Here is a 24,557-nt window from a genome sequence, read left to right as displayed (position 1 = left end):
AAATCGTCACAAAATTAACAGAAAATGATTTGTAATTCCGACTACAAATGCATTTATTATATTTTATATTCAAAACACATTTTTTCATCAAAATGTACATTTTAAAACAAAGTCCACATATAAAAATCAAACTGACATAACATTTACAATAGAATCACATAGGGGGGAAATTCATCGTAAAACAGGTAAAAGAATAAAAGGGAGACCCTGTTGAATCTGATCTCGTGTTAAATGAGGCTATAGTGGTGGTATGTTGTCCTATCTTTATGGTGCAGTGGGGACAGACTCTTTAAAGGGGCATTCCACTGAAACGGTAAAGAATAACAGTTTTAACTACTGAATTTCTGTGGAATGACCCTTTAATGCACCAACTTCAAACAAGAACCTGAGCTATAGCAACTCAACAGCTACTACAGCAAGTCTTACATATCCATCCCCAGAGGGATTTAAGTCATTAATGCAACATCCTTTGATGTTAGGGACTAATTTCATGTTGACATGATGAGACATCTGCATGTACTGTATGTTTGAACAGCCCTGCTGGTCCGTGAAACAACTATATACGCTTATTGTCTAAGAAATCATATCACTGGCTGAAATGTCAATTTCCTTGTTGCTCAGCATGAGCAGAATCCCAAGGCGGTTACCGTGCCTAACTGCCTACATTTCCCATGTTTCCTATACTACCCACCATGCCCCTCTGGTGTCTATACAGGTGCAGCACCAGGTCCCTGATTTCGTCTCGTTTCCTCCGCACCTGTTGCCGTGGGAACCAGTGTTCTAGGCGCAGGGGGAGGTCAAAGTGCACCAAAGGGTCCTAAAGGGAGAAACGTCAGGAGAGAGAGACAAGGTGTATGTAGGTGTATGTCAGCATATGTGTTTGTGAGTATGTTCTCATAAGAGAAAAACATAAGTAACCTTGCCTGAGACCTGAAGACTCAGTTGGCTAACATGGTCTTGAGTTGTTCAGACACCACACCAGTTCAATACCCGACTGGTTACAGGTGTGAGTGTGTGAATGCGTATGTATATGCGTGTTCTTATTCCATGTGCACAGTTACCTGCAGGAAACTCTCAACGTATTGCAGCAGGTATAGGCCGCAGTCACTGCTATTGTCCTGTAGGGGGACCTTACAGTGGGAGCCTCTCATCTGCTCAGAACTGAACTCACGCACAGAGCCCCGACGCACCTCCCACTCTGACTGCAGGTACCTGACACAGAGAGAGACAGACAGAGAGTACATTAAACACCCATAAAGGTACATATTCACACACACACAGGCATATACACACCATTCCATTCTCTCTGCAGATATTTAACACGCACACGCACAGGAATAGTGAACACACTCACTCTCGTAAGAGTTTGAAGACACGCTCATGGAGGGAGAACTTGAGGGAGTCCATGATGAGAATGCAGGGTCTGAGGAGAGAAGAGAAAGACATTTCACAATTGCATATAAACATCCAGTTATGAGCTCTTTCTATGTGTGTGTATGTGTTTCCACTCACCTTTTACAGACATTGTCTCTGTGGCAGGTCTTCTCAGTGCAGTCCTAGGGAGAAGAAGAACGACAGAAGGTAAGAAAGAGAACAACAGAGTGAGAAAGAAGGAAAACAATTAAATGCGAGAAATTGAGACCCAACATAAGAGCCCTAAAGACAGTTGTGTCTTACCGGAGGACCAGGAGGTGGCTGGAGTACTGATTCACCCTGGACAACACTCTCTGAAACAACTAGAGAGAGGAAACATCATCATCAGCAGCAGCATTATCCTCCTCATGTTACAGCCCAGGTATTTATGCTGCTGTTATTCCCTTATCCCATTGATAATGTAGTTGTTGTTACTGTCATGATGTATGTTATCGCAGCACAGTGACATAAAGAATGGGATTTGTGTCTTAGTCTCATAAAAACCCAGTAGATTAAAGCCTATTGAGTTCCAGCTTCATTCTCTGTTTCTGTCTGTGACTGGTGTTCTGATTGTTTTTGGATTATAAAAATCCAGAGCAGCTCTTAAACAATTCTCTCTCTCTCCCTTACTGTTCTGGCTCCATCCAATGTTAATACTAATTGTAATTATTTTGCACTATAGCCTATTTATTGCCTTACCTCCATAACTTGCTACATTTGCACACACTGTATATATATTTTCTGTTGTATTTTTTGACTTTATGTTTTTTTTTACCCCATATGTGTGTTGTTGTTTTTATCGCACTGCTTTGCTTTATCTTGGCCAGGTCGCAGTTGTAAATGAGAACTTGTTCTCAACTGGCTTACCTGGTTAAATAAAGGTTAAATAAAAAAAATCCTACCACATAAGGTGCATTTATCTAAACCACCCATAGTCATACTTCCTAAACCAATGCAAATATTCATTAATGTTGAAATATTATGTAAGTTTGATGGTTTCACAAAGGTCTAATGTCCTGTGAGAGACATGATGAGAATTGTTTAGTCACACATACCTGTAACTGTCAGTTTGTCTTGGTTGTCAGTGTTGGTCGGACCAGGGGGAACTTCAGTGACACCATTTAGCTTTTCAGACCCGGAGGCCTCCTCTTCAGCCTGTGCCTTGCCTGACTTCTCCCCCCCTGTTCCCCTCAGCGAGGCTGGGTTGCTCCACTCCTCACACTGGGGATCCTCCAGGCCAGGGAAGCAGATCACCACCAGGTACCAGTGGGCTCTGCAATACAAGGAAGAAAGCACTATAAGTCACATGGTTTATTGATGCGTGTTAGTGTGTGTGAGTGTGTGTGTGTACACTTGTTGTCCTACATTATCAGGACCCCAATGTCCTAACATTTCAGCCAAATGTCCTAAAAGCGTAGGAATTTGCTAAAATGCTATTTTAAGCTTAAGGGTTTTGGGGTTAAGGTTAGGGTTAGGGTTTTGGGGTTAAGGTTAGGTTAGGTTAAGGATAGGGTTAGGGTTAAGGAAAATAGGATTTTTAATAGTAAAAAAAAATGTACACCAAATGTTTTTACATCAAAGCTGTGTGTGTGTGTCACTCACTCCTGATTGACAGGCACAAACAGGAAGTCTTTCTTGAAGATGTCCACATGTCGTGTCCACGTCTTCACCCGCTGGTGCCGCCTCTGTTGCGCTCTGGGGACAGACAACACACACACACACACGAAACATACACTGCAATACAAATATCAACAAAAATATACAAATACATTAATGATAAACCAAAATACACACACACACACTTACGAGATGCTGGTGCTGTCCTCACTTGCGTTGTCTCTGCGTGTGAGCTGCTTGTAGAAGAAGCTACTGAAGACATGAGAGCGATCAGCCACATCTTGTGGAGCCCTCTCCAGGAGCAGATACCTGTTGGGACAGAGACAGAGCTATGTTGGAGTTGAAATTGTCCTCCATTTTGGCACCAAACTGTTTTGCGTACAGAGGATGTCTCTGTTAGGGGAGATACTCCATGCAATCACTGATGTCACCCTCACTTGAGGTAGAAATCGATGATGACATCATTCAGGAACTGGCCGTTGTCAAGGCACTCCAGATCTTCTGTTGTCACGGTGATCCCTCCTTTGGAAGGCGGTGGAGGAAACTGGATCAACCTAAGAACAGGAGGATGAGAAAGAAAGAAGTTAAGCCATACATCTACACTTTTCTCTACAGCAAGGGTCTCTGTCTCAGGTCCTGGAGATTCATTTCAAAGACTCAACAAGTTGTGTAGCTTGCCTGCGTGTGGGGCCCTGGTGTGTGTACCGGGTCCAATTGGAGCCAGGCTTGGGGCCCAGGGACACAGAGTAGGAGCCTCTGGTTCTGTGATGACACACTGTGTACATGGGTCTAGGCTGGACTGGACTTTCCTGGAGGGGTGACAAATGACAAGAGGATGTATAATGGGTTACATGTTGTCAATTTGATTATTAATGTTAGAGCTTTGGGTTTTGTTATGGTTGAGCTTATTGACATCAGTCACACACACGTCCACACCCAAACAAATGCACTCAAAGTACTACCAACCTCAGTGAGGGGTACGATCTCTACCTCCCTCTGCTCCTCCTCTGTCTGTACGTCTGTCTCTGTGTCTGGTAGTGTCTGTGACTCCCCCTCCACCTCTCTGTCCACAGTGTCCAGCTCCAGCCCAGGTGTGTCTCTGTCCTGTTCTGGTTCTTGGTCCTGGTCTGTCCTAGGCTTGGCACTGTTCTGGCCCAGTAGGGAGAGCAGCTGAGGGTCCAGTCCGGTTCTGCTGACCAGCACCAGACTGTCGTCCAATGACAGGAGGGGACTGTGGAGGTCAACCACCCCGTTGACAGGAGAGTTGCCACGGAGCCGTGCAGCTTCGACGTGCGGGGTGTTGTTGAGACAGATGATGTCGAGGATGGAGCGAAGGAGCGCACCCTCCACCCCCTCCAGAGGGTCACGCAGAGTGAGCAAGAGGAAGGGACTGGCTTGGCCTGTGAACACACACACACACACACACACAGAGAGAACACAACACAGTCAAACACATTTGCACATAGGCGTACACACGCTTGAGCAAACACCCACCCACACACACACTTTTGTTCCACAAGGCAGGCTCTCACCAGTGGGTGGGTCTAAGGCCTGTTTGATTGACAGCTCACTCAGGTCTTCTTGGACAGCGACTGCCTGGGTGTCTGACACGTAGAGGAGGAGGAGGGCAGGGGGGGGCTGCCCCCTCTCCCGCTCAACCTCCCACCCCAGCCCTCTCTCCTGTAGCTCCTCCATGTCCCAGACGCTGTACCTCCACAGCTGACAGCGCTCCACAGTCACCATCACTTCTACCAGGCCTGAAGGCTCTGAAGACAGAAGGGAGAGAGAGGGGTCAACAACCTGGTCATCTAAACCTGGGACTTATTCAGGAGACGAAGACCGGGACAAATTACTATTCCACATATAGTAGTGATCAGTAGTCACAAAAGCCCTTAGGGTCTAACACACACACACACACACACACACACACGTGTGCGCTCAGCTGAAGATGAGGATGGTGTACAGACAGACAGGAGGACCACAACAGGATCAGAGAGGGTCTATTTCAAAACAGAGTTTATATAGCCACCACACGACCGCCCCACCTGACCGCCCACCCGAGGCACAGAGGGGCTAGCGACCACACACGGTCACGTTCAGGTTGGACCAAGTAATAATGGAATTGTTCCAAAAGGATTAAAGGTTAAATAGAGGACCAGGACTGTATGGTAAAGGCTGGCGACATCATAAACAAGGTCCAGGGGTGCTGGATTACCTTGAATTGGTATGATGATTCTTTGGTTTGTGATCTGCAGAGGAGAAAAGAAAGGGCCCCGTGTCACACAAGCACTGCAAGAGTACAAGCTGCTATGTACTGAATGTCTATTCTATTATGTACTGCATCTTCTCCACAGTCGGAGCACAGTGTTCAGAGCCTTACCCTGAGGTTCCCGCTGGCCTCCCCTCGGACCCCCCCACAGTGCAGGGCAGAGAAGGACAGGCCCATATTCTCAGAGTCCTCAATGCTGGGGAAGGGGGACACCCCAAATCCTGTCACCACCACAGGCACCAACTGAAACAAACACATAAACACATTGATGAGTGACACACACACAAGTGCATGCAAGCAAACAACAACCATGCTTTCTGATAACAAGGGCACAAGAGAATCCGGATAAGCAATAAGACATAGAAAGGGTTTGTGTGTGAGAGACTTAGTTAATCAACAGATCGGTTTAACTTACAATATATATACAAAGGTATATGGACACCCCTTCAAATTAGTGGATTTGGCTATTTCGGCCACATCCGTTGCTGACAGGTGTATAAAATTGAGCACACAGCCATGCAATCTCCATAGACAAACATTGGTTGTAGAATGGCCCGTACTGAAGACCTCAGTGACTTTCAACTTGGCACTGTTATAGGATGCCACCTTTCCAACTAGTCAGTTCGTCAAATTTCTGCCCTGCTAGAGCTGCCCCCGTCAACTGTAAGTGCTGTTATTGTGAAGTGGAAACGTCTAGGAGCAACAACGGCTCAGCCACGAAGTGGTAGGCCACACAAGCTCACAGAACGGGACCGGCGAGCGTCTGTCCGTCTGTCCGCCATTGAACTCTGGAGCAGTGGAAACGCGTTCTCTGGAGTGATGAATCACGTTTCACCATCTGGCAGTCCGACGGATGAATCTGGGTTTGGCGGATGCCAGGAGAACGCTACCTGCCCGAATGCCAACTGTTTGGTGGTGGAGGAATAATGGTCTGGGGCTTTTTTTTATGGTTCGGGCTAGGCCCCTTAGTTCCAGTAAAGGGAAATCTTAACTCTACAGCATACAATGACATTCTAGACAATTCTGTGCTTCCAACTTTGTGGCAACAGTTTGGGGAAGGCCCTTTCCTGTTTCAGCATGACAATGCCACAATGCACAAAGCGAGGTCCACACAGAAATGGTTTGTCGAGATCGGTGTGGAAGAACTTGACTGGCCTGCAGAGAGCCCTGACCTCAACCCCATCGAACACCTTTGGGATGAATTGGAACGCTGACTGCGAGCCAGGCCTAATCGCCCAACATCAGTGCCCGATCTCACAAATGCTCTTGTGGCTGAATGAAGCAAGTCCCAGCAGCAAATGTTCCAACATCTAGTGGAAACCCTTCCCAGAAGAGTGGAGGCTGTTATAGCAGTAAAGGTGGGACCAACTCCATATTAATGCCCATGATTTTGGAATGAGATGTTCGACGGGCAGGTGTCCACATACTTTTGGTCATGTAGTGTATGTGTGTTCATTTGTATGTGGTGTCCTCCTATGAGTTGACCGACTACAGTACGTGGGAGCTACAGTATCCCCACTCTGGCCTCTAAAGCCTGGCAGGCAGCAGGTGGTGGTTCTACCCCCTAGGGCCAGTCTAGTCACGCAATGCCCTCCCTCACTAACACCACCTGCCTCTGTACACTGATCCCTCCGTGAGCAGCCCTTTGTGACATCACCGTAATCTATAACTCTCGAGTCGCTATTCACAATTTCCCCACCGTAGGGGAAAATACAGGGAGTTCTCATTATGACAATAGATGTATTTTATATATAGCACTTTTCATACAGAATCTGTCGCTTTTAAAAAACAAACAAAAAACCTAGACTGCCGGCAAAAAAAGCCACCATTTACATGTTGCTTATGAGTGCATTTCACACTGCTTTTAGATTATAATTGGATTGTAAGGCTCGTATGAATGTCCTGCTTAACATAACGTTTGTGTCATCGTCACCAATCAACTGCATTATACTTTTAAAAAACACTTCAACCGGTAAAAACGCCCTTTGGCTAGCTTTGCTACCAGCCTATGTCAATGAGCGTTAGTGTAGAACAGGGGTATGTGTGTACCCTACTCCTCAGCCTGAAGTGTCCCCACTTGTGCCAGCGAATAGCTAGCTTTTCGCGTGGCGCTGACTGGTAAGACACCTCAAGAGGGCGGTCATGTGTTCTAGCAAGGCAGTGGTCCTAGGTTCGAGCATCGGTGTAAGCTGAATCAGGAAGTGGTATCCATTGTGAGATTGCCCTATTTTGCCATTTGGGATGTCATCCATTGTGAGATCCCCCTATTCTGTCCTTTGGGATGTCATCCATTGTGAGATCCCCCTATTCTGTCCTTTGGGATGTCATCCATTGTGAGATCCCCCTATTCTGTCCTTTGGGATGTCATCCATTGTGAGATCCCCCTATTCTGTTCTCTGTGATGTCATCCATTGTGAGATCCCCCTATTCCATCCTTTGTGATGTCATAAGATTTCAGAAGTTGTTTTTGCCCACCTGAGAGTCCATCTCTGCCATCATGTCTTCCTGAGCATGGTTTCTCTGGCGCTTAGAGTCACTAGCCCCAGTCTGTGGCCGAAGGACTGAACTGCGGGACGGGGTGACTACCTCCTCCTCATCACTGGAGAGAACGACTAGAAAACACACACAGATTAAACCTGTTGCAGTTAAATATTGTTATACACTAGGCTTGGGCGGTATACCGGGGGTATTTTCAAATAAAGACGGTATGATTTTAAAAATTCTAATTTTTTATTTTTACTCACAAAAATGCAATTCAATTCAGGTACATTTGATAACAACTAGCACATGGAGCAAACGGAAGTTTCGTGACGTGACCTCCACAGTTGAGCAGCACAAGAGAGGTGATCAAGTTTCACTTCAAATTCACTATTAATGTTTGCTAGCTAGATATCTTATAACTAGTATAAATTAACGATCTAAGTGCCAAATACATTTTCTCCAGCTCAGGGCTCCAGCTATGCATTTGATTTGCTAACAATAGGTAGCTAGCTTGTAAAATCAAGCTTCTTGGTTACAGCAGAGACCATCAATCCAGTCCTGGATCAAGTGTGAGTGTAGCCTATTGAGAACTTTATCAGCTGGGTTGTCTGTCCTTGCATTTAGTTTGTTCGCTTGCGCTTGTTAGCATTTACCTAGCGTCCGCTATGGGAATTCACTAGTCCTTTGTTAGCGTACTTATTTATTTATTTTTACGTTTGCAAAGAAATAGCCGCCCTTGTGTGCACTGCAGGTAATATAGTATGATACTGGAACAGTATGGAAATCTGAATACCGCCCAACCCTATATTACACACACACTGCCATGTCACTGCATGACTGTGGTGTAATGGACTTTGAAGGAAAGACAGGAACAGCAGTAATCCTGCTATGTTGGGGGGGGTAACCATAGCAATGGCAAAGTGTTGTAGGCCACAGCTAGTGCCATTACACACACATGCAAGCACGCAGATACTTTTTACACACAAAAAAGGCAATACTGGCAGAGACACACACAGAAACACACTCAACCCAGTTGACACACACACACACACACACACACACACACACACACACACACACTGGGCATACTGACACAGACAGTCACAAGCACGCACCCAGTGGTCAGCATTAACAGACACTGTGGGGGCTTAGGCTTGGTGCCGGAAGTAGAAAAATAGACTACATTGAGCAAAGGTCATCAAAATTGTTAAAAGGTTTTAAAACAATACTAATAAATGCAACAGACAATGGATGAAGATACTCTAAACTTTTTGCATTTTTAAAATCCATCAGATATTGACTGAATTATAGCACATTAAACATTTTACTGGCACGTATAATGTTCAGTGATTTTGGTGGGAATTTAGGCATTCAATTTATTGTCAAATGTCTTCTTTTTTTTTTTGAATGGACTCATATACACATTTTCTAATGGTATCATGTTTTTTTTTTTTTGTTAAAATAAAGATAATTATATGTGCCTCATTTGCATAAATACACTAACATTTACATCATTTAGCAGACACTCTTATCCAGAGTGACTTACAAATTGGTGCATTCAATTTAACATAAACGGGGTGGAACAGGTGCGCTGTCTAGACTGCCTCATTAATTACTGTTGTATAATTCAACAAGTGTGTCAATAGCAGGATACCTTCGGATAAAAAAAATCAACACGCTTGGCTCTGGATTACTTTACATTGTTTGCGAGAGCAGACATAATATCACTATAATCTGAGTGTTAATTTTCAGAAGTTGGTTTCATTTCAGCGCATCTAATTTGTAAACATTTCAACCTTGGGGCGGCGCACAATTGGCCCAGCGTCGTCCAGGGTAGGGAATGGCCGGCAGAGATGTATCTCAGTTGGTAGAGCATGGCATTTGCAAAGCCAGGGTTGTGGGTTCGATTCCACTATGAAAAAAATATATATGTATGCACTCACTAACTAAGTCGCTCTGGATAAGAGCGTCTGCTATATGACAAATGTAAAATGTTATTCAATTATTACTTGTTTCAATTCCACAAAAAACAAACATCAAAATAAAGTTATCTTTCATCTCTTTCTTGTGATGTAAGTTTCGAGACGAAGCGTTAAATCCCAGACGAAGCTTTAGCGTTCTTATAGATGCAACGGAAAGACAATGTATTCCATTGAGCCCATTTCAGCCAATACCGGGCTGTGTCTGACAGGTCATTACAAAAATGTCCGTGGTCGTAACGCTCATGGGAAAAAACAACAGGCACAAGCAAGAGTATGAAAGAGTCGCAGGTGTAAAATGAAAGCAATCAATCTAGTGAGATTTAAGTGACAAGTGGATTTTGCACCCCTCAAACACATGAAATATATGGTTTAAATAGACAGATCCTCAGGAGGGCAGGGCATGCGCGTTGCTACTACATTATAATGTAACCATTCCAGGAGGGGGAGGAATCTGTGTGTTTGTTTATTTCTGTATGTTTGTTTCAATAAGAGAGATGGGGTGAAAGAAGCACACACACCAGGAGTGAAGGTATGCAGTGTACAGTGCGCTCTATACTCACTGGGTTCAGCAGGGCTGGGTTTGGGCGACCTATCCTGGCTGGAGGAGGACAGGCTCAGCCTCAGGGTTCCTCTCCTCTCCCTTCCACAGCTGGGGTTAGAGGGGCTAACAACTTCCCCGTCTTCCCCCACAGTGACTACCATCAAGGTCCCGTCAAAGTCGGAGGGATCCACCTCTACCTCTATGGATGCTACATTGGTGTCTCTGCCCCCTGTCCCCTCCAGACAGAGCCGTTTGGGAGGCAGTCCTCCCACGACTCTGGACTCCCCGGACAGGCGCAGCACGCTCCCCCTGGAGCGCCTGGAGGTGTCTGTGGTCAAGCCCTCCGCCACTCCATCCTTCATCCCTCCATCCTTCACCTGTCCATTACAGTAGAGCGCAGACTCCCTCCTACATCTCTCCCTCTGGAAACAGAGAGATAAAGGTTGCGTTAGGCTGGGGACCGGTTGTCTAATGGTTTGGATTCCAGCTTGCAGGTTTTTGGCTTTAGCCTTAAAGTCAGTCAACTTTAATGTCAGTATTAAGGTAACTTATATCCAGAGATCCTACCTCAGCGTGTGTGGATTCGCTTAAACCTGAATTGGACTTCCTGGTCCTGGTGGATTGTGGGTAATGCTTTTCCTGGTGCCTGTCCCCCTCAGTAAAGGTCACCTCCTCCAGGGGTACCCCTGACCCACACCTCCCTGACACACCACCCTCTGCAGAGTAAAGGGACGGTGATAAAGTTATCACACCAAATACAATAAACATGTTACTACTCTCCAGAAAGTAGGGCAGCAGATATGGAAAAACAAATGACCGTAAGATAATTAAATCAACTTTGCCTGTGTGTGTGTATGTAAGAGAGGAAGGAAGGTGCAGATTCAGTAGGTCTTTGTTTTACAGCTCTATAAAGTAAAGTAAAGTGTTTGTTTATTTACAACAGGATTGAGTCCAGGAATACTGCAGAGCCTTTCCAATAAGGAGGCGGGAGAACGGTAGGAGTGTGTGTGTGTGTGATATCTTCACTGCATCTCTTGGGCCTCATAACCGTTGCATAAATTTAACACTAAATATCTGCGTGCGCCATTTCTGAAAAGACTTAGTACGCAGAAAAATATTGTGATTTCTAAACTTGCCGCACGCCGTTATAAACCAGACCTGTCGTAAAACTGTGCGCACGTGAACGAGCATTATAACGCCGCCTGAAAAACACCCATCATTCACCTTTTATGGTGACAATAACACCCTTATTTGCAGTATACTTTGGAAGTATTGGACTTAGGCCAAGACAGTATCTAAAGGAAATAGCAATGTATTGCAAACTTGATCAAATGTCTTTGGAGGTGTTGGCAGAATGTTTTCTTTTGCAGTGACATTTGCTGTATTTGACCATTTCTGAAAGACAAAAACAATTGCAAATTGTTGTGGATCTGTAAACAGATTGTTTGAATGCAATGTTTCACCTTCACTTTTTCCCCGAACATAAATATGCTGCACTGCCCCGCGAATTCTGAAACATGATCTACTCTGAAAAAAATGTAAACTACAGTAGGCCTACTTATAGTGGTAGCCTACAAATGTCAATGCAAAATATAAACTGCCTGTTCACCGGTTAAATTATACTGTGTTATAAACCGCGCTCCCTGTCGGATGCATAGAGCAAAAACTTGAAATTACAAAAACTTGAAATTATAATAGCATATCTAATAGGCCCAATTAAATGAGAGATGCACATGGTAAAATGTTTGCATCTTGTTATTATATTTAGCTAGGCTACCAATTTTTTTGTTATGAATAAGAGTGTCATATTACTTTTGCCTTCTTGCAATGCAATACGTCAACCACTAGAAAGTTTGCAGGAGGATAAGCACATTCTCAAGTCAAGTTCACTTTTTTTCCGTGAAAACTGGCGCACACATGTTTTAGGTCATATTTTGTGCGTATGCAATTTTTATATATGAGGCCCCTGGTCCTCACCATTCTCCTCTCCTATTTCATTCTCTTCTTCCTCTGATCCCCCTCTGTGGTGTGACCTAAACAAGAGAGAAAGAAGGAATGAAAGAAAGTCAGAAGCCACCCAAACAAAATTCTACTGTCTGTATGCTTACTCTGTGCTCTGTGTTTACACTGGCATCCTAAATTCAGCAACATTTAGCCCAGCATTACCTCCTGTCCTTGCGGGTCGAGATGGGTGTGGGGTGGTCATGGGGTCTCTTTCTGTGTTGGGGGTCATCTCTCCGATCCTCCCTCCCCTCTCTGCTGCTCTGAGACACCCTCCTCTGCCCACTCCCCACCCATGACTCGCTCTTTCGCTCTCCATTACCGGTCATCTGGCCACGCCTTTTCTTGTCCAGGTAGGCCAGCCCCTGTTCAGTCTTTAAAACGTCCGTGAGGACCAACTGGATCTGCCTAATGAAGGAAGGAACAGAACCAGTCAGAACCTTTACAGCCCTACGACCATTCTGTGTCATCGTGACCTGATATGACATTCCGGCTTATCTGATGACCATTCTGACCAATAGGGAAACTGTGAGGCTAAAGGGGGGAGGGGCAGACAGGTGGAATGGGGTTGATAGGGCCAGGCAGTGAGTCTGTGTGGTAAAGATAAGCACTGCTGCTGCAGCTATATCTCTACAGTACCAGTAGTGGTGGTGTACACGGAGCATGTAAGCTACCTTTGAGAATAATACTTAGGGGAAGAGCCCCATCTGTGGAACGTTTGGAGAACTGCACTCAATGACATAAAGCGGCTTAATTCTACTTTACCGTGCAAAGGCTCCCAATTAGTTCACAGATAATAACATGAATTCAAATGTATATTTTGGCAGAATAAGAGAAAGACAAAGGCTGTATCTTACTAACTGACCATGTTATAGAGTAAAATCATCTATGAACCTACAACAAGTCTAATCTAACCAGACTATGTATGCTTGCTTCCTAACATAACTTTCCATCTGTGGCTCCATAAATGCTGCTCCTCACCTGTCCATTGCCGCTTGGGCTAAAGCCACCTGGCCATGATCCAAAGAGATGGATCCATTCTGCTGACGGGAATCTTGGAGTTTGATTCTGTCTCCAGCAATCTGGGACCAATGAATCTGTTGGAGAAAGAGAGGGAGGAGGAAAGTTACTTACCCACTGGCCTAACCACAATAGTAAAACCTCAGGAAAAAGGTTAAAGGTGCAATCTGTCGTTTCATTTATTTTCTGTCATTTTAACGTTGTGTGTGTGTGTGCGTGTGCGTGGGACAGAAGGTGAGACATTTTTGGGGTCAGCTAAGGTCTTTCAGGTATAATTGTGTTTCTTACTAAATGTTTGACTCCATAAGCCCTACTTAGTCTGCCCTACTTAGGCTAGGCGAACTGAACGAGTGTGCTCGCATTCTCCCTTAAAAGACCTTCGCTTGAAAAACGAGAAAAAAGCAGCAATAGTAGCATTTGTCCATCTTGAGACACCGTAGCCAGTATACACTTCCTCAGATGTCTGACTTAATCTAAGATAACCCATGAAATCTGTCATGAATTTTAACGTTTTCGTCGAGATCTTAGTCGTGCAATTATACATCTAACTAAGATATTTGTTGCAGTATTTCTCAACTGAAAAAATTTGCATGAAAGTGATTTGTCTCTCGTTGAATGACAACAAACACTTCATTGAAGAATCCCTACTGTTGAACAATCACAGACAAAAGGGCGTAGGCTTCAGCTTGCCTCAAGAAAAAATGCTGGGTGCACGAACTGAAAAAACCCTTGACGAAAACCAAAACGAACCAAAATGTCACTAAATGCCGTCATAATATATGCACGAACTGTTCCAAACTGTTTCAGATGGGAAGCATGCGGACGCCTTACGAGAAAGGTGACCCAAAGAGAATAACATCTACCTGTGCCTCTTCATTCCCACATCCCGACTCTGAAGAAAGGAGGGTCTTGGGGATTTTGAGTGGACTTCCCATCTAAAAAGCAGAAAGGGGTACTGTTACTTTGCTCACTGTTGTTGATTATAGTTCTTGCATACTGACTGAGAAAAAGACTAGGAATCCCAATGAATGAATATAACCAGGCAGGCCAGACATACTTGAGCGTTATCCACCTTGTCAACGGCCAGTGAAATGGTTAGAGCTCTCCTGTGGTCCATCATGACCAAGCTATGGTCCTTTAGGGCTTGATGGACACTCCTTCTCCAGAGCCTCCTGTCACCAACCAAGGCAGCGATGGTGATGCAGCAAGCAAGATCTGCAGCAGACACACATGGTATACATTCACTTTCATATCTGTCAGTTTAAATGTGCATAATCACCAATAGCTTGGGGATGTATGTTGTTAAATACAGTATCAGGTGCGTGCAAGCAAGTGTGATTCAGGTGAGTGCAAGCAAGTGTGATTATTTTTAGTTTGTACTTTATGCGTAATGCTTTTGCAAGGACAAATACAAGCATTGTTTATAAACTTGCAATAGGAGTTAGTAAGCAACTACTGGATCATTATGGATACATGTTCTGTATCTCTCAATCCACAAGAACAGCAGCATCTTGACAGGTCACATGTAGTAAAAATCAATGTTGGGCCTGTTGAGGTCAATACTTTTAGTATTCTAGTAACAGACCAACCTGCTATGGCCCCATAGTAAGAGTATATCTTAAAGGGATAATCCACCCCCAGAAATAAAAAATAATGAAACTGCTGTCTATTTGGTGAAAGCTTATGTTCTATCAGTGGGTAAAATAAAAATGTTCCCCATGATTTAACGTGTAAGTGGTCCAACTGTGAAATCACGAAATCGTGCAAGAACGTGTCATAGCTACACGGTTCTCGTCACTGGAGATAGGGGATAACACAATATCACATTTCATAACGGTTTTAAAACAATTACCTACTCCAGCTCGCCAAATCAGCCAATAGATAGTATGGGCATACTCGTCTAGAACAGATCCATCCGTTTATACCGTCATGACAAAGTATATATTTCGCTTAGATGTGCTCAATCTAAACAGTGTAACAAATTATTAAACTCAGTTTCTTCTTATAATAATATAATAATATGCCATTTAGCAGACACTTTTATCCAAAGCGACTTACAGTCGTGCGTGCATACATTTTTTGTGTGTATGGGTGGTCCCGGGGATCGAACCCACTACCTTGGCGTTACAAGCGCCGTGCTCTACCAGCTGAGCTACAGAGGACCACAAGTATGGTTCTTCAAGTACCATCTCTCAATGCACCGTGTGTCTGTGGGAAACGTGGGAAAGGGCCGTTGTTGCCATAGCAACATACTCTGCACTTGCTCTGGGCAGCAGAGTTGCAATTTGAACTCTGTGAGACTCCTAAATTGATAGTGCAGTTTGTTTAGGCGATTTTACAGCTAGCTAGCTACTTCATATGCTGATATTGACTTTGGTATTATTGTGTGTAGCTCCGTTTGCTAGCTAGCTAGCCAGCCCAGAGCATTTCGGGTTTTGTAGTGGACTTGAGCTGCAACAGATTTCCAGAACGATTTTGACATGTTGCTACCAACCTTATAATGACAAAATTAAACATTTGTTCACAAAAAATATTGTTTTCACATATTACTGTTATTTAACACTGTTAAACATAGGAATTAGTGGTTTGGGGTGGATTATCCCTTTAAATGTTGACTAACTATGTGTAATGGTTTGCTGCTCTCCAAGATATTAGGTTAAAACTTATTGGCATTCCTATGGAACTTTATAGGTTTCTAGTCCTCTGTTTTATGAAAACAGTTGACAGGATAACATTGTATATAATTTTTATCACCCCACAACCATGAATATTTACATGTATAAATCAATTTTTTGTTTGAAGATTAAATATTCCAATTAAAGCCCCCATGCAGTCTTTGTAATTGATTGTTTCAAATCGTCACTGTATGTCTAGTAAAGCACTGTGTGTTTATTTAATGAAAATAACTCCAAAATATATTTATCATCATTTATATCCCCGAGCCTCCTTTGGCCCTGGAAATGCTCAGTCTGATCATATGGGCGTTAGGAAACAAATGTTAAGATATTTACATACACAGCCCTGATTGGCTGGTCTAGAGCCCACCCTCTTACCTATATGAACAGTCATTGGTCTATTTTAATCAGATCATATTGTGATGTCACGTGGGCCAAAAGTTCCATCCCACCTGAACAGGCTGAAATTCCAGGCCTTTTTTTATTCTTCTTCTAAACGGCCCTTACACAAAAATGCCATTATCATGATTTTCACAATTTCAGAGTGTTATTCCAACCTCAGTGTGGAAATATAAAATACAACAAAAAACAGGAAAATCACTACACTGCCCCTTTAAGGATCGACATTTTCAGAAATCAGTGATTAGGACAGCATTTTGGGCACATTCTTACCACAATTCTGTGAATCATTTAACATATTTATAAATATGGCTCATTTGGATGTGTATTCTACATCCCTATGGACATTTTAAGATATTATTGGGCATACTACAATTATATTTCATACAGGTATGGTCATGCGAAATTGATCCAATAAGACCCCATTGCCTTGTTTGGCGGCCATATTGGAAAAAGGCTTCTGTGGAGTTAATGCGTGAATCCTGTGATGGTCCTGTATCTACAAATGTTTTTAAAACCCTGTTCTGGTTGTGTGCAATTTAATGCTTCTATCACCGAAGTTACAATCCTAAACCATAGCCGCCCACTACATGGAATTACATGGCTAAGCTTCCAACATTCTAATGTCAATGGCTGTGTTGTCAGGATATCAGTATCGCGATACTAGGAAGTAAGGAAACAAAACATGAAATGGACTTCATTTCTTGAGGGAAAACATTCCTAATGTTAGAAAAAACGTATGTTGTCACCCAGAGTCACATTTGAAGTTGTTTATATTATATATCATTTGAATGGTAATTTCATGACTTTTCAGAACCAACTAAATGTATCAGGGTTTCCTTTTTTAAGCCTGAACATTCTGAAAATGTGGATGGATAGCTGTGAATCGAAGCTTACCAATGATATATGATTAAAGGGTATACGTGAGCAATAACTGGTTGTATACTGACATTGTTCGTCATTTCGTAAAATCCCAATGGTAAAAATTAATATGCCATGAGACATCGTCACCCAAAATTTGGGGGTCTGGCCCCCATGCCATCGACTACTACGCTAGGTAGCTACTCGTTGCATTTCGCTAAAGTTAAATATTGCCCGTATAATGGTTCTCTTCATGTGTGCCCTTTGTCATTCTAGAATATCATTCAACTATGCACAGACACGCTAGCGAACAAAATCTGGCAACAAGCTGCCTGTAACTTCACAGACATTTAGTGTAGGCGAGCCTTAGCTAGCATCTATGAATAGGCTAACGTTAGCTAGCTAGCAGATATCAACTTTTGTCCACGGTTCTCATACTTACTCGGTAATACTGTGAGTTAGTGCAACATACACGCACGTGACCAAAGAGCGAGGAGACGGGAAATATACACAGCTACTGCACTCTCCAAATCATCTTGCTGATTAATTGCAACGTCCATAAAATCATAAATACACGTTAATGGCAAAGGTTGCCGATGTTTTCAAGCTTTTCCTGATTCAGAAGAACATCCTGTTGTTTCCGGAAGTGGACAATCTAGCTATATGAGACCATAGAATGAGAAGATTATTTGTATCCAAGCCTATGTTTTATTACTTTATTATTTGGTTACAAATTTAAATGTATATGATATTAAATACTAAATACTTTGAATTGGATAACATTTCACAAATATTTTAAGTCAATTCTTCTAATTTTCCTTCATAGTATCAAATGACTTGATATGTAGGCTACTCATGGTCCACATAACATGTATAATTTCAAATTGCAGATATGTAAGACATGTTTTGATGATTCATAGCAGTTCTTGATAATGTTCATCAGAGAGTTTAATATCTAATTGCTCATAATTTATATTCTGAGAAGTTATATGCATACAGCACAATAAAAGACAAGTCATTCAGATACTTTTCAAGTTTGTATTGACATTTTACTGGTCAGATAGTGAAGCTGCAGCATGGGGATCAAGCCAGCTCAATCCCTGGGTGGAGGGGTTGGTGAGCAGGCCATCACACGCTGCAGCCAAAAGGGTAATCTGGGGTCAAAGGTTAAACTAGGCTCACTGGACCCAATACTGACCTGAGATCAACGTATATAATAACTTCATATTTCACACAATCCTCACACTGGCATAGTGACTGATGTGAGTGAAAGTTGGAGTTACAACAGGTATCTGTTGTAAGAAACTCAGTGCTCAGTACTCAGTGCCCATACCACTGAGTATGGGCACACTGGAGAGAGACTAAGACAGCAAGGGCATGTCAACATACATCTTTTTTTTTGTTGGAGGGCTGTTAAAGAAAAGCTTCCATAGATCAGTGAATAATCAATAATATTACAATATCCTGTTAGGATACTTTGGTTCAGAAACCTCACTCCTATGCCCATACAACATAAATGAAATTGAATCACTTATCATGTCATATACTGTTTGGTCTCAAAATCAGTCATCATTATGGTCATGGTGACATTTTCTATGGGAATGCTTTCACTAAAGTCGGTAAAGTAAGACTAATAGTCTATTGCTAGTGTGTTGGGCTGTAAAGATGTTAAAATCTGTCCTCAAGTGAATCTGACTAGACGTACAGTTCTATGAATGTATATTTTTTCAAGACATTTTTAATGATCATTGATTGGTCCCAGCCCGTTATCCAGTGAAACCTCAGGATCCACACTTGCTGTCTCTGACCACAGCGCCGGGCCGCTGTTAGCGATGACATCAACATCATCATCAGGTTCAGGGGTCATTATGGCTGCCGATGGATCAGAATCCGACGTCAACTGCTCCTTCTTATTAAATCCTGAGGAGACAGGAAATAAAGAGAAGCAGAAAACATAGGACTCAACATACACAGACACAGACATACACACCAGTTATATGTAAAGGCCAGACAGGTTTTAGCAGACCAGCGCAGGGATTCATTTACAGTGGGGGAAAAAAGTATTTAGTCAGCCACCAATTGTGCAAGTTCTCCCACTTAAAAAGATGAGAGAGGCCTGTAATTTTCATCATAGGTACACGTCAACTATGACAGACAAAATGAGAAATAAAATTCCAGAAAATCACATTGTAGGATTTTTAATGAATTTATTTGCAAATTATGGTGGAAAATAAGTATTTGGTCAATAACAAAAGTTTCTCAATACTTTGTTATATACCCTTTGTTGACAATGACACAGGTCAAACGTTTTCTGTAAGTCTTCACAAGGTTTTCACACACTGTTGCTGGTATTTTGGCCCATTCCTCCATGCAGATCTCCTCTAGAGCAGTGATGTTTTGGGGCTGTCGCTGGGCAACACGGACTTTCAACTCCCTCCAAAGATTTTCTATGGGGTTGAGATCTGGAGACTGGCTAGGCCACTCCAGGACCTTGAAATGCTTTTTACGAAGCCACTCCTTCGTTGCCCGGGCGGTGTGTTTGGGATCATTGTCATGCTGAAAGACCCAGCCACGTTTCATCTTCAATGCCCTTGCTGATGGAAGGAGGTTTTCACGATACATGGCCCCATTCATTCTTTCCTTTACACGGATCAGTCGTCCTGGTCCCTTTGCAGAAAAACAGCCCCAAAGCATGATGTTTCCACCCCCATGCTTCACAGTAGGTATGGTGTTCTTTGGATGCAACTCAGCATTCTTTGTCCTCCAAACACGACGAGTTGAGTTTTTACCAAAAAGTTATATTTTGGTTTCATCTGACCATATGACATTCTCCCAATCCTCTTCTGGATCATCCAAATGCACTCTAGCAAACTTCAGACGGGCCTGGACATGTACTGGCTTAAGCAGGGGGACACGTCTGGCACTGCAGGATTTGAGTCCCTGGCGGCGTAGTGTGTTACTGATGGTAGGCTTTGTTACTTTGGTCCCAGCTCTCTGCAGGTCATTCACTAGGTCCCCCGTGTGGTTCTGGGATTTTTGCTCACCGTTCTTGTGATCATTTTGACCCCACAGGGTGAGATCTTGCGTGGAGCCCCAGATCGAGGGAGATTATCAGTGGTCTTGTATGTCTTCCATTTCCTAATAATTGCTCCCACAATTGATTTCTTCAAACCAAGCTGCTTACCTATTGCAGATTCAGTCTTCCCAGCCTGGTGCAGGTCTACAATTTTGTTTCTGGTGTCCTTTGACAGCTCTTTGGTCTTGGCCATAGTGGAGTTTGGAGTGTGACTGTTTGAGGTTGTGGACAGGTGTCTTTTATACTGATAACAAGTTCAAACAGGTGCCATTAATACAGGTAACGAGTGGAGGACAGAGGAGCCTCTTAAAGAAGAAGTTACAGGTCTGTGAGAGCCAGAAATCTTGCTTGTTTGTAGGTGACCAAATACTTATTTTCCACCATAATTTGCAAATAAATTCATAAAAAATCCTACAATGTGATTTTCTGGAGACATTTTTTTCTCAATTTGTCTGTCATAGTTGACGTGTACCTATGATGAGAATTACAGGCCTCTCTCATCTTTTTAAGTGGGAGAACTTGCACAATTGGTGGCTGACTAAATACTTTTTTCCCCCACTGTAAGTAGTTGATCACCTACCAACCAGTAAGAATTCCTGCTCTCACAGACCTGTTAGTTTTTCTTTAAGAAGCCCTCCTGTTCTCCACTCATTACCTGTATTAACTGCACCTGTTTGAACTCGTTACCTGTATAAAATACACCTGTCCACACACTCAATCAAACAGACTCCAACCTCTCCACAATGGCCAAGACCAGAGAGCTGTGTAAGGACATCAGGGATAAAATTGTAGACCTGCACAAGGCTGGGATGGGCTACAGGACAATAGGCAAGCAGCTTGGTGAGAAGGCAACAACTGTTGGCGCAATTATTAGAAAATGGAAGAAGTTCAAGATGACGGTCAATCACCCTCGGTCTGGGGCTCCATGCAAGATCTCACCTCGTGGGACATCAATGATCATGAGGAAGGTGAGGGATCAGCCCAGAACTACATGGCAGGACCTGGTCAATGACCTGAAGAGAGCTGGGACCACAGTCTCAAAGAAAACCATTAGTAACACACTACGCCGTCATGGATTAAAATCCTGCAGCGCACGCAAGGTCCCCATGCTCAAGCCAGTGCATGTCCAGGCCCGTCTGAAGTTTGCCAATGACCATTCTGGATGATCCAGAGGAGGAATGGGAGAAGGTCATGTGGTCTGATGAGACAAAAATAGAGCTTTTTGGTCTAAACTCCACTCGCCGTGTTTGGAGGAAGAAGAAGGATGAGTACAATCCCAAGAACACCATCCCAACCATGAAGCATGGAGGTGGAAACATCATTCTTTGGGGATGCTTTTCTGCAAAGGGGACAGGACGACTGCACCGTATTGAGGGGAGGATGGATGGGGCCATGTATCGCGAGATCTTGGCCAACAACCTCCTTCCCTCAGTAAGAGCATTGAAGATGGGTCGTGGCTGGGTCTTCCAGCATGACAACGACCCAAAACACACAGCCAGGGCAACTAAGGAGTGGCTCCGTAAGAAGCATCTCAAGGTCCTGGAGTGGCCTAGCCAGTCTCCAGACCTGAACCCAATAGAAAATCTTTGGAGGGAGCTGAAAGTCCGTATTGCCCAGCGACAGCCCCGAAACCTGAAGGATCTGGAGAAGGTCTGTATGGAGGAGTGGGCCAAAATCCCTGCTGCAGTGTGTGCAAACCTGGTCAAGACCTACAGGAAACGTATGATCTCTGTAATTGCAAACAAAGGTTTCTGTACCAAATATTAAGTTCTGCTTTTCTGATGTATCAAATACTTATGTCATGCAATAAAATGCAAATGTATTACTTAAAAATCATACAATGTGATTTTCTGGATTTTTGTTTTATATTCCGTCTCTCACAGTTGAAGTGTACCTATGATAAAAATTACAGACCACTACATGCTTTGTAAGTAGGAAAACCTGCAAAATCGGTAGTGTATCAAATACTTGTTCTCTCCACTGTATACTGAGATCATCTGACAGATCATGTGACACTTAGATTGCACACAGGTGGACTTTATTTAACTAATTATGTTACTTCTGAAGGTAATTGGTTGCACCAGATCTTATTTAGAGGCTTTATAGCAAAGGGGATGAATACACCACTTTTCCATTATTTATTTTTTAGAATTTTTTGAAACAAGTAATTTTTTCATTTCACGTCACCAATTTGGACTATTTTGTGTATGTCCATTACATGAAATCCAAATAAAAATCTATTTAAATTACAGGCTGTAATGCAACAAAATAGGAAAAACGCCAAGGGGGATGAATACTTTTGCAAGGCACTGTAGTTAGCTCTATGGCATTGTTATGTAATTCCAGTATTCTTAACTATGGCATTGTTAGGTAGTGCCATTGTATTATGCCATTCTATACCATTGTAGGCAGTTTTCTCTGTGACATTGTGAGGTAATGCCATAGTTCTTAACCATTGTTGGGTACCACAATGACACACAGGCTATGAAATGACTACATGGACACTACCATTCAAAAGTTTGGGGTCACTTAGAAATTTCATTGTTTTCGAAAGAAAAGCATTTTTTTTGGCCATTAAAATAACATCAAATTGATCAGAAATACAGTGTAGACATTGTTAATGTTGTAAATGGCTATTGTAGCTGGAAACGGCTGATTTGTAATGGAATATCTACATAGGCGTACAGAGGCCCATTATCAGCAACCATCAGTCCTGTGTTCCAATGGCACGTGTGCAAAGCTGTCATCAAGGCAAAGGGTGGCTATTTGAAGAATCTCAAACATAAAATATATTTTGATATGTTTAACACTTTTTTGGTTACTACATGATTCCATATGAGTTATTTCATAGTTTTGATGTCTTCACTATTATTCTACAATGTAGAAAATAGTAAAAATAAAGAAAAACACTTGAATGAGTAGGTGTGTCCAAACCTTTGATTGGTAGTGTACATATTTACATTTTAGTCATTTAGCAGACGCTCTTATCCAGAGCAATTTACAGTTAGTGAGTGCATACATTTTCATACTGGCCCCCCGTGGGAAACGAACCCACAACCCTGGCGTTGCAAGCGCCATACTCTACCAACTGAGCTACAGGGGACTGGGGATAAGGGACATATTACCTCAATTACCTCGACTAACCTGTGCCCCTGCACATTGACTCTGCACCGGTACCCCCTGTATATAGCCTCCCTACTGTTATTTTACTGATGCTCTTTAATTATTTTTTTTACTTATCTATTTTTTACTTAACACTAATTTTTCTTAAAACTGCATTGTTGGTTAAGGGCTTGTAAGTAAGCATTTCACTGTAAGGTCTACACCTGTTGTATTCGGCGCATGTGACAAATAAAATGTGATTTGATTTGACTACATCCCCATTTGCCATGTCTTGAAATATGCAGACATTGTAATATTTCTGACAGCTAACTTTCTAGCCCCGCCCACAACTTCCGGACTTTATAGCGTTCCCATAAAGCATGGATTATTTAATCGTTATTAGTTTTACACTTAAAACATGACTCTGCCTTTGTGGTGTAGAATTTGTGAATTTTGTCTCTTGTATAATAAATTCTATACATTAATTTATACTGGATTAAGCGTACTTTTTCGTTAACTGTAATTGTGTTAGTTATGCGCCAACTCTCCCTCCATCTTGTTCCAACATCAGTTATTTTTTCCCTCCATCTTGTACCAACATCAGTTCTTTTTTAGTGTTGGTACCAATTTTTTACATTTTTTTCTAAGAGATTGTCAGTTGGATATGCAATCTGCAATGACTGTTACCAAGTCATTTACGGTTTCTATGCCTTTAGTTTTCCATGTGGACCAATTTTTCGGTGAATTCTGAAAAGCTATCTAAGGATTGTTCCATAAGGTTGTGTTTTTAGGGAGTGATATTGGTTCTTGTAGAATATGTTTAATTTTCTTCTATATTGTTATAGTGTTCTTAACTATGAAGTTGTTAATGTTCTTAGCTTTATCCTTTGAAAGGAGACACGTAAAACGATTCTGGGGATGAGAATGCGCAGCTTCAATATGTACCCATTGTACCTCTTTAGCGCATTTAACTACATGTCGCAAATAAAAGCCTTGGGTAGCGAGTTGATACAGTTCCAAGTCTGGAAGGTTAAAACCACCCTCAGACTTAATAAAATGTAATACTTTCCTTTTTATTCTATGAATTTTATTTGCCCATAAAGTCTGTTATGACCAAGTA

General features: G+C 42.7%; 1 protein-coding gene across 2 annotated transcripts; it reads right to left on the bottom strand.

The window, feature by feature from the left end:
• Positions 1-35: 35 nt before the first annotated feature.
• On the bottom strand, positions 36-17,897 carry LOC311129636 (sentrin-specific protease 7-like). 2 transcript variants are annotated; one of them, XM_084161986.1, is made up of 23 exons: positions 17,702-17,897; positions 14,397-14,539; positions 14,188-14,259; positions 13,286-13,401; positions 12,470-12,712; positions 12,281-12,336; positions 10,871-11,019; positions 10,323-10,725; positions 7,775-7,911; positions 5,411-5,542; positions 5,246-5,279; positions 4,563-4,796; positions 3,997-4,430; positions 3,709-3,839; positions 3,468-3,584; positions 3,220-3,339; positions 3,016-3,108; positions 2,469-2,686; positions 1,678-1,736; positions 1,513-1,556; positions 1,355-1,423; positions 1,062-1,212; positions 36-817 (listed from the first exon to the last, which is right to left on the bottom strand). In XM_084161986.1, exons 2-23 carry the CDS (start codon positions 14,442-14,444, stop codon positions 653-655), a joined length of 3,225 nt encoding a protein of 1,074 aa, XP_084018112.1. In that variant the 5' UTR covers positions 14,445-14,539; positions 17,702-17,897; the 3' UTR covers positions 36-652. The 2 variants fall into 2 exon arrangements, with proteins under 2 accessions (XP_084018112.1, XP_084018111.1); XM_084161985.1 differs by having other exon boundaries at positions 14,382-14,539; positions 17,702-17,887.
• Between the last annotated feature and the right edge of the window lie 6,660 nt (positions 17,898-24,557).

Source organism: Coregonus lavaretus (assembly GCF_964263955.1).
Source record: "Coregonus lavaretus genome assembly, chromosome: 5".
In the NCBI taxonomy this organism is placed as follows: domain Eukaryota; kingdom Metazoa; phylum Chordata; class Actinopteri; order Salmoniformes; family Salmonidae; genus Coregonus; species Coregonus lavaretus.
The sequence above is the reverse complement of the archived record's forward strand: the minus strand, read 5'-3'. Positions and strand labels throughout refer to the sequence as shown.